Here is a 16,685-nt window from a genome sequence, read left to right on the forward strand (position 1 = left end):
CAGCAATAAAAAAGACTCACTTCCGTTGTAGATAACCGTTTCTCTCCATTATCACTTCCAATTCCAGAGTCAGGGCCGTGATTTTTATTTGGATAAAAATCTTCCATACTATGGAAATAGAAATCCTAAGGGCAGTTAGGGTTTTCTTCTTAAACAGATATTGCACACTTGACCTAAAATTTCTCTAGATAATACAGAATATATACTTTTAATGTCTGAGATCCTTAAGGACATGAGTAGGAAAATATCAGAAATCATCTTGTTAGGTAAACAGCGAGAGATTCCAGGTCTACTAGGGAAGAAAGTGGGTGCTGCTGTGATTCACCATGCCCCCCACCGTGGGCTTTCAGGGAGGCTCATGGGAGATCCGCATGAGCAGTAAGACTCAGGTCATGCAACTCCCGACTGTCCAATCAAAGTGTCCAAAGACGTACCATGGTAACGTCTGAGCCACAGGGAGGTCCCAAACCTGACACTGTAAAACAAGATGCAGACCATAACCAGTCCCTTTTTCTTTCTGCGCCCTTCCTTTTGTTTTGCTCTCCCTTTGCTGTGACAATGGGTCCGATTGTCATCAGTGGTGTATGTATCATGCTCTATAAACCTATATCTTGCTCTTGCTCTACAATCCTATTTTTCTCTCCTCAATAAACCTCATTTTTGTGCTTGCCTAACTTTGGCATATCTGGTCATTCTTTGACCACGGGTGCACCAAGAACCATTTCAGACTGAAACCTGACAATTTTATAAAACATTTTATTCATGTTATTCATGCAATATTTTTTCCATCGTGTATTCTGTTGTAAAGTGTCAATTGTTAACGATAACCTATGATTTCTCCTGAGAGATTCAGAAAAGCAGACTGCCTTGCCTTCAAGATCATCTTGATAGAAAACTCATTTTTCTCATTGGTTTGGCAAATTTCACCACAGGGCTTTGAAACATTTCTTAACTTTATACAGTTTCCTCTTCATTAGCTCTAAAAATATGCTTTAGTTGTATAAATAATGTCCATCTAATAATTAAGAAAAGAGAGAACACCAAAAAAAGTCTGCCAAATATTGAATACATAGCTGTTTTTGCTGAGAGGCTAGAACTGTCCTTGCAAATTTCTGAATTACAAAGTATCCCACCCAGATAGCAAAGAATTTTTCGCTTTAATTTGCAAATTTACCACATATTCTACAGTGACCACTTATTGTGTGTGAGGAACTGTGCTAAATGTTTTAAAGACAGTATCTTATAAATTTTTTGTGAAAACTCTAGCATATTGGTGGGGTTTTCTCATTTTACAGAAGAGGAAACTGAGACTACAAGGAATTGAGAAATTTACCCAAGGACATACAACTTGCAGACAGCAGTCCAAATTTGATCCCCAGATTATCTAGCACTAAAATCCCCAATCTTAACCACTATGCTATAATCCCTCTCCTAAAAACAGTTTCATGTTAAAAAACTGATTTTTGTACTTTTCAGAAGTATATCAATAAATTTAGGGAAGCACCTACCAAGTATCAAGCACTATGCTGAATGCCTGAATGAAAGGAACAAAAAAATGTTTGCTTTCAAAGGGCTCTCAGCTCAGAGGGGAAATGAGTCTGTTTATATGTTTTGAAGACTATACCAAAGGTAAACTTTGTAAGTGCTATGAGAAAAGAGATCAACTAGTTCTCATTGGTAAGGTGAGGAAAGGCCTCACCCAAGAAAATGGCATTTGAGTTTAGTCTTGAAGGATGAAGAGAGGCAATAATTGCTAGCATTTGTTGAGTGAGTACAGTGTATTATAGGTACTGTGCTAGATGCATTATTTCTTTTTACAAATGAGGATAATAAAGCTTATAAAAGTTAATTTCCCAAGAAGAAAAATTGTAACATTTAGTAATTATCATTTCTTGAACTAATTGCCAGGCACACATTTAATTCTCATAACAACCTTATGAAATGGGTATGGTTAACATTTTAGATAAGGAAACAGGCTCAGAAAAGTTAAATAATTTACACAAGGCCACAGAAGAATTAAGAGGTTAAACCATGATTAGAGCCGAAATTCATCTGACTCCACTGCACAAAATACACCAAATATTTGCAGTAAATGACAATCATGATAATAAGCTGTTTGTTGAGGAAACAGTATAGATAAGGCATTTTACTAAGTACTCTACATACATTTATTTCATTTAATCCTGACAGCATCTGTGTGATTATTTTCCTTTTTACCTATAAGAAAGCTGAGGATGAGAGATAATAAAACATAAGGACATATAGTTATTAAAAGTCATAAAAGGGCTTCAAAGCCACATTATGTCTGACTCCAAAATCTAATATACATACCTGCTATAATGCCTATCTATGTAGAATAAAGAGGTTACAAAATAGACAAGGCATGAAAGGGCATTCATTCTAGGTAGTAAAAACCACATAGCCAAAAGCCTGAGTATGAAAGTGGAAAGCACATACAAGAATTTTCTAAGTAGTAATACAGCCTATGAGTAGGAAATTAACACACCCGACAACCAACTCTATAGACCTGCCCTGTCCAATACAGTAAGTAGCTAACAGCCATATATGGCTACTGAGCACTTGAAATGTGGCCAGTTCAAATTATGACACACAATAAATGTAAAATACATACCAGATTTCAAAGATTTAATATGAAAAGCATGTAAAATATCTCACTAATTTTTATATCAATTATACGTTTAAGTGAGAATATTTTGAATATACTAGGTTAAATAACATGTATTATTCAAATTAATTTCCCATTTATTTTTACTTTTTTCAAAACAGGTTACTAGAAAATTAAACATTTTATTACATATGTGGCTCATATTATATTTCTATTGGATGGCACTGCTAAAGATGATCTCCAAAATATATGTACTTTTCATCTCTATTGCAATCATTCTGTTCAAGACCTCCTGATCTCCTGGCAGTACTGTAATAACCTAACTGGTCCCTGTGATTCTACTTTTGTTAACTTCCAATCTAGTCTCCTAGGATCCTGTAGAACAGGACTGAAACAACATTTTAGTTAATTCTGCGATGGCTTGCTTAATTTATAGCTAATAGCCAAAGTCCGCTTTTGTATACAAGGCTTGCTTGCTTAATTTATAGCTAATAGCCAAAGTCCGCTTTTGTATACAAGGCTTGCTTGCTTAATTTATAGCTAATAGCCAAAGTCCGCTTTTGTATACAAGGCCTGCTTGCTTAATTTATAGCTAATAGCCAAAGTCCGCTTTTGTATACAAGGCTTGCTTGCTTAATTTATAGCTAATAGCTAATAGCCAAAGTCCGCTTTTGTATACAAGGATGGCTTGCCTAACGCTTGGTTGCGATAAAGAGCTAAAAAAAAAAAAAAAAAAAAAAAAAAACATAAAAGACCTGTACTCCCGCTGCGCGGGGTCCCTGCCCATAGAAAGAGACCACTGCGTTGGTGCTCGGGGCTTGGACCCTAGTTCGAACTAGTCAATAAACTCCTTTGCCTTTTACAGCCTCAGTGACTCTGTCATTCTGTTCCCGGGGCCGAGGGAATCTGGCTCTAACAATCCTAAATAGTTTTTCTAAACATGAATCAGATCATGTTATGAACCATTCCATGACTTCCCACTGTACTTTAAGTAAAAGTCAAACTTCTTACCAGAGCCTACAAAGCCACCACATGACTTAAGCCCTAACTATCTCTCCAAAATCACCTTGTAGCCCTTCAGCCATTCTGCTCCAACCATGCCCACTCCCTTGCAGTTTTTTGAATATACCAAGTTCCTTCATGACGTAAGGCCTTTACACATGTCATTCTTTCCCCCTAAGATGTTCTTCCCCTTGCTTTTCAAGCAGCTGGCTTTTCTTCATTTGGCTATTGACTTCAAACTCCACCTTCTCAAAGAGACATCCCTGTGCATACTTTTGAAATATGTTCCTTTCCTTCATAGCACTCACCACAATTTGAAATTGTGTGTGTGTGTATATACACACACATACACATACGTATTTCCTTGCTTTGTTTATTCACTCACTCCTACTCCATCACACTGTGAGCATCATTAAAGCCAAGACCAACAAGTATGACATTCAACAAAAGATACCCTGAATCTACCACAAGCCATGCAACTGATATTTGTAAAATAAGACTCAAATAGTGAATGTCATTATTAAAATAGATTCATTTTAAAATAAATATAAAGCAGATTAATAGAGATTAGAATATGTATTAATTCTAATTTTTATAGAATTGTTTGGTCTACTACCATTCATAATATTAAATAAAGTAATCTTTAGGGACTAAATCTAATGTTTAGATATTTAATTCTAATTAGGAAATAGAAATATTCAAGAAAAAGTCCTATTTGGGAACTCAAGAAACTGTGCTGTTAATAGTAGTACTTACTATACTGCCATCTGAAGTAATCTAAAATTTATCATATATGCAATAACAAACCTTTAAGCATTTAAGTATTTTAGGCAGGTGCACAGTCTATCTTTCTGTGGTTTCACCCTACTCCAAGTTATTTTCCATATTACTACATCGAATTATAAAATATTTTCATAAAATCTTTCAGGCCAATCTACATCTTGAAAGGATGAATTCAGAATATTGACCACTATACAATACATACATGTAATGAAATTCAATTTGTACCCCCTAATCTATTAAATTTTTAAAGGAAAAAAAACAGAATATCGAATTTACTATTTCAAAATCTCATGTGAAGGAAAACACTAAAATCATAAAGAACATCAATGATATATCATCTTTGATATAGACATAAAGAATATGACAAAAGAGACAAAAGACACCCCCAAAATGTCTTGCTCTTCCACCAACCTCAGTTCAAAGCCAAATTCTACTCATTATTACAAATGTATAATACAATAATCACAAAAGTAAATTAACAGTTGTCATGTGCTGAGAAATAGTGTTTCTGCATTATAATGTCAAACATTTACATTTTTACTACTAAAACTTTAATAATTATTTGAGAAAATCTCAAATTTATTCTAGTGTCCCAAAGTTTATTCTATGATGGTGATATTTAGCTTCAGCCAATTATTGATTTTAATGCTGGGCCAATCAGCCTAAATATATTCAGTACACTCAAGATTAATAAATATCTTTTATAAAAAGAGAGGACAACAATCACCATCAAATAAGACTATAAGAATATTACATTACCTGTCTGTGAGAGGCTGGGACGGCATTCTTTTACTCAGTGATGGAAGATCCAGGGAATCTGGTTTCTTATCCATTCTGCAACATGCTTGGATATTTAAGTACTTAAATATGTGCACTCTACCCTTTAAACATATCTGTCAATAAATAATGTAATAGATTTAGTTATATAGTTCCAAATATAAATGGCATCTATCAATTTATACCTTTTAATAATCTCAAATTATGTTAAGACATCACAATCTTTGATTGATACTTTGCATATTTAAATAATTTGTACTTCTGACACTAGGTAGAAAAATCTGGCAACACTGATACCAACTAAAATCCTATTGCCATCTCTACACTTATTGGAAAAAATAAGTTACTTTTTCTATATTCACTAAAGTTTTCTTGTAAAAGCAGAATGTACAAACACTAAACAATATAAAATTTAAAACTTATGAAGGTTACCTTTATTAGAAAAAATGAAAAGAAACATATTCATTGGAACGGTGAGAACAGAACAAATAATCTATGCAATTCTTAATGTAATCTCATCGAACCACTAAGATGTTTGGCATAAACACTGGAAAAAGGCAAATATAAAATAACGTAAACATAGGAAAAATGAACTTGTTTAAAGGTATGATGGTAAGCTGGTTAGAATAAAATAATAAAAGAAAACATTAGTCAATTCAACTAGGATAATATCCTGAGAAATTATTTTCATTGGCCATGGAGAAAAGGAATAATGAGAAATAAAATACTATGAGAAAGGTATTCTGTATAAAAACAGTGGAAAATGAGAGGTAAGGAAACTATGAGTCAGCCTTATAAAAGTTAATCACTATGCGTAATATCAAATAAATACTTCTCAAAAATTCTAATAAAGAATGTATTGTTTTATGAGGTCACATAACCTTACCTCACATGCAAAAAAAAAATTAACCAAGAAAACAGTAAGACAACTACATAAAAAAGCAATTGTCATTCCGGATGAAAAGTAAGAATGTTTCTTAGATAATTCTGATACTAGGCCTGACCTAACCAATGAAAAATTTCATTTAAAAGGAAAATAAAAATGTCTAAGCTTTTAGAATATAAATTTATTAATTACCAATTAAAATGTGCTCAATGGTATCCTATTATCTGTCCAAACTAAATAAAAATTTATCTTTCATTACCAAATTAAGTGCTAGAGAATTATATTCTTTTGTAAATTTTAACTTTTATTTTTATCATAGTAATTCATGTATAGTTTTAAAAATCAAACAGAATTATAAAGTTGCTAAAAAATAACCCCCCATTCTACTCCTTTCGATCTCCACAACTCAATCCCCACTTTAAACTCTTATTTGGTTTTCTGATATTTACCCTCATATTTATAAATAACATGCTTCTACTGCTATTTTTTTAAAATTTTCAATAGCTTTTATTTATTGGGGTCTCGCTAAGGAAGATGAGGACTTAGATTTCTAATACCACTACCTCAAATCACCAACACCACCACCACTATTTTCTCTCACCCCTCCCCCCCCCATCAATTCACATAAACATACTTCTCCTCTCTTCAGAAGCATAACATAGTGGTTAGAGCATGGACTCTGGAGTCACACAGCCCTGGTTTGAATCCTGGCTCTGCCATGTGACCTTGAACAAGTAATTTAACTTCTATGCCTCTGTTTCCTCATATGTAAAATAAGGATATAGTAAACTGTTTTATAGGGTTAATATAAGAATTAAATGAGTTAATATATGTAAAGCATTTTCAACAGTGCCTGGAGTGCAGTATGTACTATATAAGTCTTTTCTATTATTATAGCTATGTCATGATTTTTCACTAAATCAAAATCCAGTATTTATATTATTATAACCAAGAAAATATTCACAAATGAACCCCGTAGAGTAGTTAGATTACATTTCCTCTGTCCTATATTTTTTTGTTTTTTCCTAAAGTGATTAATGGCCTCATTTTTTCCTTTGAATAATTTTTCATAATATATGCCTATTATTAATTCATTCTTGACCCTCTGACCGAAGTATAAAACATCTCTCCATGTGGACAAACACAAGTCATCTATCATTTTCTTTCTTCTTAATTTTTTGGGAGATAACTCCCCTACTCCAAACTGACTGGCTGCGCACTAGGCCTATGCATACCTGTCAATCTTAGTTAGACATGAAGAATTCCTCTTTTTTTAGATAATTTCCTCATTTTGGTACAGCACACTCTTCCTAAGAAAGGGTGTATGGGAGTTAAAATTTCTGAGACCTTGCATGTTTGGAACTTTTTTCTACCTCACATTTGACTGATAGTTCAAGTGTAGAAAGTTGGAAATATTCCCTCTGTCTTCGAAGGTAACATTCCAACATCTGCTAGCTTCCAGGGCTGGTGCTGGGAAGTCATTCTGATTATCACTCCCATGAATGTGCTTCATGTTTCCCTTTTATGTTTTTTTTTCACCCTGGCTTTATTGAAGTATGAGTGACAAATAAGAACTGTTTACCCTAGGGTGCACAACATGATGTGGGTTTCTTTTCTTGTTTTTTTTATATTTACTTTTTTTTTAATTTCAGAATATTATGGGGGTACAAACATTTTGGTTACATATAATGCTTTTGCCTCACCCAAGCCAGAGCTACAAGGGTGCCCATCCCATGGACATGATGTTTTGATATACAGTTGACCCTTGAACAACACAGGTTTGAACTGCACAGGATCACTTATTTGTGGATTTTCTTCCACGTTTGTCACTCGAGATGGCAAAACCAAGCTCTCCTCTTCCTTTTCCTCCTCAGCCTACTCAACTTGAAGATGACAAGGATGAAAACCTTGTGATGATCCACTTTCAGTTAATGAATGGTAAATATATTTTCTCTTCCTTTTGATTTTCTTAATAATTTTCTTTTCTCTGGCTTTATTGTAAAAATACAGTATATAATACACATACAAAATATGTGTTAATCAACTACTTATGTTATCAGTAAGGCTTTCCAGTCAGCAATAAGCTATTAATATTAGTAGTTAAGTTTTTGGGGAATCAAAATTCATACGTGGATTTTTGACAATGGGAGGGTCACACCCTAATCTCCATGTTGTATTACAGTTGACAAGGGTCAACTGTATTATACAATGTGAAATGATTACCAAAATCAAGCTAACTAACATGCCCGTCACCTCACATAATTACCTTTTTGTGTGTGTAGTGATAATACTTAAGTTCTACTCTTCTGCAAATTGCAAGTATATGATATAATATTATTAACTATAATCACTATGCTGTACATTAGGTCTCTAGTACTTATTCATCTTATAAATGAAGGATGGTACCATCTGGCCAATTTCTCCCCTTTTCTCTCACCCCCCAGCTCCTGGTAACCACCACTTTACTCTCTATCACTATGAATTCAACTTTTTGTTTTAAAGATTTCACATATAAGTGAGATTATGCAGTATTTGTCTTTCTGTGCCTGGCTCATTTCACTTAGCATAATGTCCTCAAGGTTCATCCATGTTGTTGCAAATGGCAGGATTTTCTTCTTTTTTCATAGCTGAATAATGTTCCATTATACATACTTATATATATATACACACACACACACATTACATTTTCTTTATCCATTCATTTGTTGATGAACACTTAGGTTGTTTCCATATCTTGGCTATTGTGAATAATGCTGCAATGAACATGAGAATGCAGATATCTCTTTGAAATAGTGATTTTATTTCCTTTGGATATTGTAATTTATAATAAGGAATGTACATTTGGTCTTATCCCCATTTCTAGGCACACAGCTCCTAAAACCCTTATGTAATCTCTTAAGTGGTAAGTATCCTTTTGTATGCTAATGAGATAACTGGTGGCTAGGAAGTCTTGGATAGCCACTGGATAGGGGCTTGGTTACCAGGAGAACCAACTATATGATTAGAGGGCTGGAACTTTCAACCCCACCCTTCTACCCCTCTGGGTCACCAATGGCCAATGATGTAACCAATCATGCCTAAGCAATGAAGCCTCCTTAAAAACCCAAAAGGACAGGGTTAGGAGAGCTTACAGATTGCTAAATATATGGAGGTGTTTGGAGGGTGTCACGCTCAGAGAGAGCATGGAAGCTTCTGTTGGAGCTCAGAAAATAATACCTCAAAATGAACGCCTCAGAAGCACAGTTTCTCTCTGACCATCTCCTGCCCTCCTGTCTTTTGTCCCTCATTCTCACCAGAGGCAAGGCATAGAAACTAGAATCCCTCTTCCCCAAGGCCAGTCATAGAAACTAGAACCCCTTTTCCCCAAAGCGAGCCATAAAGCCTAAAAATATTACTCTAATCTTCTCCTACCTTTCTAACAGCTGGCCACAAAAAATTAAGAAATTAAGGCCCTCATTCCAGAGAGGTCCCACCCCATACCCAGAAGGAACAAATGCTACAACAGAGAGATCAAGAAGAGGCCTTGCTAGGTTTCCCCACTCAGTCTATTACCATTAGCTCATATCCTGTTTTGGGGGTTTTTTTGGTTTTTTTTTTGGTCCAAACACATTTCTACACAGCTACCCCTGCTTCATCAAATCTAAGCATAAAATCAGGTAGCTTCCTCCATAACTTTGGGTCTTCATTCTGACAGTTCCTGTGTCACATAAAACTATGATCAAATAAATCTATTTTGCTTTTCTCTTGAGGAAAGGGATCGTATTCTTTCCAGCCCTAAGTTTATATTCCTTCTCACATACCTTGCCCTATGTATCTCTTCCATCCAGCTATTCATTTGTATCCTTTGAAATATCCTTTGTAATAAGTTGGCAATAGTAAATAAAGTGTCTCCCTGAGATCTGTGAACCACTCTAGCAAATTAATTGAAACTAAGGAGAGGATCGTGAGAACCTGGATTTATAGCTGGTCAATGAGAAGTACAGGTGAGCAATCTTGTGGGACTGAGCCCTTAACCTGTGGGATCTGATGCTATCTCCAGGTAAATGTCAGAACTGAACTGAATTATAGGACACCCAGTCAGTGTCTGCTGGAGAATTACTTGGTGGTGGGAAGAAAACCCCACACATTTTGGTGACCAGAGGTGAAGTATTCTGTATTGAGAGTTAGAATAGGAAGAGCACTTTGGTTTTTTCTATCTCTAACAGATATATACCCACAAGTGGAATTTCAAGTTCACATGGTAGTTCTTATTTTCATTTTTTGAGGAAACTCCATACCATTTTCCTTAATGGCTGTACCATTTTACATTTCTACCAATACTGTACAAGGCTTCCCTCTTCTCCACATCTTCATCAACACTTGTAATCTTGACTTTTTGCTACTAGCCATCCTAACACGTGTAAGGTGATATCTAATTATGGTTTTTCATTTACATTTCCCTGATGATTAGTGATGCTGAACATCATTTCAAATAGCCATTGGTCATCTTCTTTGAAAAAATGTCTATTCAAGTCCTTTGCTGATTTCTTAACTGAGTTATTTGTTTTTGTGCTATTGAGTTGTATGAGTTCCTTATATATTTTGGATACTAACCCCTTATAAGATACATGGTTTACCCCTATTTCTGAATATCCACATGCAAAAAAATTAGCGTGCCCCCTTTTGCTTCAATAGAAGCCTTTCAGTGTTTTGGTCTCTGTCTTTCATGTTAGAGATTATTCCTGCAATGTCTAATGATCCTTGGCTATCTGTTCATTTTCAAGAATGAGATAATAAAAAGCCAATGAGAAACTCTGTGTACATGGAGGAAGTTTACTGATGATAAGGTTCCATCTACCTAGTAATCAGACAGGGACTAGCCATTTCATCAATTGACTCCAAGAGATCAGTATATAGATAGGTCTTTTCTCCTGGTTCAATCCATTTACCAAGGAAGAAACCCACCAATCCTAACTGAGATATATAAGACAGGCTGCAAGCATTCTGGGGGCAAAGCAGAAGTCTACTGGTAGGTCCAACCATGTAGTATGTAAGCATTCACTGTTTTCAGTACGGGGTCTCACTCCTGCCCTAGCTGTCCGTGGAGCCCCTGACTGGTTCAAACTCTCTATAGCTGTACTTTCCAATATGGTAGCCACTAACTACATGTGGCTAAATTTAAATTAAATAAATCTAAACAAAACTAAAAATTCAATTCTTTTGTCACATTATACACTTTCAAGTACTCAATAGCCACCATGGCTACTGGACAGTGCAAGTATAGAACATTTCCATCACCACAGTGAGTACTAACGGACAGCCCATCTCTAAAAGAGTAAAATCAGTCTTCTGCTGAGGCAGGGAGTGAGTCATTTCGCTACTGAGCTAAAGAAAAGAATCTAAGGATCTATCTACTTCTTAAATTCCAGGCTTCTACTGAGGCAAGTAAGCCCCATGTGGCTGTGGGGCTGAGGGCAAGAATCTGAGGGTATAAATCTTAGAACTGCATTTTTTTTGTTTTTTTGTTTTTTGTTTTTGAGACACAGTCTCACTCTTTTGCCCTGACTAGAGTGCCGTGGTGTAAGCCTAGCTCACAGCAACCTCAAATTCCTGGGCTCAAGCAATCCTCCTGCCTCAGCCTCCCAAGTAGCTGGGACTACAGGTGTGCGCCACCATGCCTGGCTAATTTTTTTTCTATATATATTTTTAGTTGTCCATATAATTACTTTCTATTTTTAGTAGAGCTACGGGGTCTCCCTCTTGCTCAGGCTGGTCTCGAACTCCTGAGCTCAAACAATCCGCCCACCTTGGCCTCCCAGAGTGCTAGGATTACAGGCGTGAGCCACCATGCCCGGCCTAGAACTGTGGTATTAATATGGTAGCCACCAGTCATATGTAGCAATTTAAATTTAAATAAATAAAAATTAAATTAAATTAAAAATTTGCTTCCTTAGTCTCGCCGGCCATATTCTAAGCATTCAATAGCCACACAAACAAGTGGCTATAGTATTGGTCGGCACAGATTAAAGAACACTGCCATCATTGAGAAAGTTCTACTGGACAACACTGTCTTAGACATTCCACAAACCATCCCGTTTTCGGTCCTTAATCCCTATATTCAGAGTTACATGCTTCCTCCAATACCCAAGCCATTCCCAGGTTTGACACAGTAAATCAACTTTCTTCTGGTTGCCTTTTCCCACAGCAAACACAAGTATCACCTTTTCCCATTCGGCTAAGGCAGCTACTAACAGGACTCCAGCCAGTCTTTATTTGAATTAGAAAATGTATCCCCTTTGGAATGAGTGGGATGTACTTTTTAGGAAAAAAAAAAAATCTTTCTTCCGGATGTATGCAAATCCTCTACCAGGGCGCACAGCATGGAGGTAGAGTGCCATTTCACTTCCATGTGCTCCTCAGCCAGATACTCTTGTGCAGTGCAAGTAGAGGCGCTATTTACCACTCACTATTCCATCTATTTTCTATTTTTTAAAATTCTATTGACATCTCTTCCCCACTGTTCTCTTCTCTTTCATACTCTTTGTCCTTACGGGTTTATATCTTAGTTTATTCCTTACCTATCATTTTGATGCATTCCATGTGGATTTAATCCTCACTTAACTAAAAATCAGGATTAGTATTTTCCACTTATATCTTGTTCTTTCTACTAAAATTTCATCTCTCAGTGCCAAGAATGTACTCCAGTCAATCCCACCACAAATCCTAAGTAGATACATACCTGAGTAGGAAATAGGTAGAGAGACTTCAGAGTCCATCTTTTTAAAATAACATTGACAACCAGAATTATCAGTTCACAAGCAGAGAATTGTAATCTGGGGTTTTCCAAATGCCATTCTAGAGTCTAAGCTAAAACTCCTACCAAAGTGAAAAAGTCATTTCTCAGAAAAACTCTTTTAGACCATAGTACCTAGACAACAAATCAATTCCTAATTTAGGTACTTTTTGATTTACCAGTCATGAACAGATAAAATCATGAACAAAAATGAGAAGAAACAAGCATCATATTTTTATTACAAACCTGTGCTGGTGGTACTTGCAATGGATTGTTATCCAAAATTATTACTTGTAAGTGATGCATCTTCCTGTAACAAACTGGAATTTCAGTCACTTTATTACAAGAGAAGTCCAGCTTGACTAAAGGAAGATCTCCTAATTCTGTTCAGAAATGAAAAATAATTAAATTAAATCTCACACAGTTAATCTCTTATTCATGTGAGTAAAAAGAGTGAACATCTTACCATCTGGCAAAACATGAAGATTATTTCTTCTTATATTTAGCTCTCTGAGTGAATGTAATTTTCCTATTTGTTGGGGAAGGACCTGAATCTCATTGCAGCTAATATCCTAAGGAAAACAAGAAAATAAAATTATAATAAACTGAGAAATACAGATATATTCTAATTTTTAAATTAAAGCACATGGTTAATAGCCAGCAAAAGTTACCTCTAATGTCATTTCTATAAAGATGGATCATCTGGCAGATTTCTATTTGTATTATATCATGAATCAACTTAGCACAATCAACAGAAATTTTTCTGTACAAAAATGAGGTTATAACTTAGTAACTACATAAGTCAACCTCTTGAACAATCTCAACTAAAAACCAACTTTCACCAACCAAAACCAGAAGTAAGAATTATGCAGGCGCTCTTCATGCAGAGGTAAAATAAAAGACTAAAAACGATCAATCATTGTGATAATCTGTCAGTAACTGTCTTAAGATACTCGGTTAGGCAGAAACTAAGAAAGTCAAAGATTTACAGATGTGAGTTGGAGAACCAAGACTACAGTCAGGGTCAATTTAACTAAATCTCTTTCTCCAAAGGGATACAAAATATAAGGGGTTACAAGCTCAAACATTTGTGGCTCACATCACAACTTAAAGACATTCCAAGAGATCTGAGTTGGAAATCTCTCAGGTTTAAGTTAAAACGTAAACCCTGATTTCAAGGTAAACAATATCAAGTTTCCATAATAAGAGAATAAAGAACAGTTTAACTATGCTCTCCCTTGCCTCTTTCTTATAACAACGTCAACAAAATGAAAAAGCAAAATTGACAACACAGTCTCAGATAGTAGTCATTCCAGACATACTGCAAATGAAATTTATATTTTACTGCAATTGTCTCAAATTTCCAGCTTTCACTGAAAATGATATTAACTTGGAAGGAGACGAGTACATACATTCAATTTTACCAAAAGTAAAAAAAAAAAAAAAAAAAAAAGGCAAAGGGCAAAAGGATAAATTCAAAATAATGTTAAAGCCATGTAGGGAAGAATCCAGGAAAGCTATAGATGATTAAAAATATATATCCTACATACCGTTTTTGAACAGCATCTAAGGCACCTTCATTCAACAACGAGTATTTATCAAATACTATTTGCTAGACACTATTATAGGGGCTCAGGACACATCAAGGAACAAAATAACAAAAATTGCTGCCTTCATAGCTCCTCATAGAGTTTATATTCTAGGGAGAGAAGTAGATTATGCAACATGGTAGAAGGTGATAAGTGCTATTTTTTTTAAAAAAGAACAGGGCAAATGAAATGGCTGTGCTAGCAATAGTGGGGAGGGATATTAGCAATTTAGATCATCTCCTGGAGAAGGTGATATTTCAGCAGCATTGTCAGAGCTGAGTGAGCCATGCCAAAATATAAGAAAGGGATATTCTAGACAGAAGGAACAATAAATGTAAAGGCCCTTAGGCAGAGGACACCTGACAATTACAAAGAATAGCAAAGAATCCAGTGTACCTAAAGGGAACTGGACAAGGAGAAGAGTAGGATGAAGAGAGGTATATGACTTTCGTTTTTACTCTGAGAAATGTAGGCAGGAACCAGAAACTTTTGAACAGAGAAATGACACGATCTGACTTAAATTTTGACTGGATCACCTTAACTAATGTGTGTACGGACCGTCCCTGGGCAAGAATTGGCTTGAGCCCAGAGTCAGCGAAGCTGGACCTGCTTCTTGGGTCCAAAGGTCAATAGGTCCAGAACACTCCTTGACGCCAGAAGTCAATAGAAGTCAATAGGTCCGGATGCGGCCTATTGACTGCTGAATGCTCCCTGGAGCTAAAGGTGAATGGCCTATCGAACAGACAAACTGTTCCCTATGGAAAATAGCCAAGGGCCTTAGGTCCTGCATGCAAGCCAAGGCATGTCTCATTGTCCTGCACGGGGTAATGAGGTCCAAAGGTTAACATGCAAATGTCTACCTTCCTTGAGCAATTTCCACAAGAAATGGAACATATCACCTCAGGACTCTAAAGATAGTCATGTACCAGAAAGTAGCTGCTGGACAAAAGAAGTATAAAAATAAAGTGACTGGTGCTTTTCGGCACTGCAGTCTTGTACCGTCTTTGTGTGTCTGTGTGTTTCTTTCTGTGTTCATCCCCCGCCGCTACAAATGTGTTCAGAATAAACTATTATTCAAATGATAGATAATAAAAGTTTGGGAAAATGTCCTTTAAAGAAAATACTATTGCTTCTTTCCAAAGGTCTGATGCTGAAGATTTCCATATGGAAAATCCATAGAAATTTGATTGATAGATGCAATTTCCCAGAATAAATAAACCCAGGTATAAGAAATGAACCTGCTCCAATGAGTATCTACAAAATACTCTGCTGGGGATTAGAAACCAGAGAGTATTTCCTAGGTTTCAAATGACAGAATTTCATTATAGTTGGTTACCACATTCTTGTTGAAGGGTATCATGGGAAGATATTCCAATGACAGGCAATACCCACAAATTCATAATGTGATTTATAATTGTCAATTAGCCATCCTAATGCTATCTACCCATCTACTGTTACTGATTTCAAGAGTTTACAGCATAATAATTCTATAGTTCCTTGTAAAATAAAAATATTTAATATTTTTAAATATGCTACTTAAATAAAAATACAGTCAGCCCTCCATATCCATGGGTTCCACATCTGTAGATTCAACCAACCACAAATAGAAAATGTTCAGGGGGAAAAAATGATGGTTGTATTTGTCCTGAACATGTATGGAATTTTTTTCTTGTCATTATTCCCTAAACAATACAGCAAAACAACTATCTACACACCATTTACATTGTATTAGGTATTATAAGTAATCTAGAGATGATTTAAAGTATACGAGAGGATGTGTGTAGGTTATATGCAAATACTATACCACTGTATATAAGGGACTTGAGCATTTGTGGATTTTGGTGTCCACGGGGGTGGAAGGGGTGGTGTCCTGGAACCAATCCCCCAGTGATACCAAGAAACAACTGTACTAGAATGAATCTAAAAATCCTAAATATTTTTGATATTTTATTTATCTAAAAGTTATCTCATGTAATATTTAAAAAATAGGGCCAAAAACTCAATGAAAGAAATGAAAGAAAAACAAATTACAAAGGCATAAAATTTTAAATTATATTTATAAAAATCTTTAAAAACATTAACAGTATCCAGGTTAAGGAAAGTAATGGTTCCCTTTTATTATGAATTTGTTAGATCACATCTGAAATCTCTGTTCATTTTTGAGTATAACACTGAGAGACCTTAACAAAAAAGGACATTTTCAGGATAGAAATAGCTAAAAATAAAACATCATGAAAAGGAATAAAAGGG

General features: G+C 35.4%; 1 protein-coding gene across 2 annotated transcripts in view; it reads right to left on the bottom strand.

The window, feature by feature from the left end:
• Positions 1–16,685, bottom strand: part of LRCH2 (leucine rich repeats and calponin homology domain containing 2) — a 108,878-nt gene that overhangs the window by 57,834 nt on the left and 34,359 nt on the right. For both annotated transcript variants that reach the window (XM_045538902.1, XM_045538901.1), the window contains exons 4-7: positions 13,313–13,418; positions 13,093–13,229; positions 5,171–5,304; positions 21–108 (exon numbers count right to left, since the gene is read on the bottom strand). In XM_045538902.1, the coding sequence (XP_045394858.1) occupies positions 21–108; positions 5,171–5,304; positions 13,093–13,229; positions 13,313–13,418 (465 nt within the window). The remainder of the gene's footprint in view (positions 1–20; positions 109–5,170; positions 5,305–13,092; positions 13,230–13,312; positions 13,419–16,685) is intronic.

Source organism: Lemur catta, chromosome X (assembly GCF_020740605.2).
Source record: "Lemur catta isolate mLemCat1 chromosome X, mLemCat1.pri, whole genome shotgun sequence".
Classification (NCBI taxonomy): Eukaryota; Metazoa; Chordata; class Mammalia; order Primates; family Lemuridae; genus Lemur; species Lemur catta.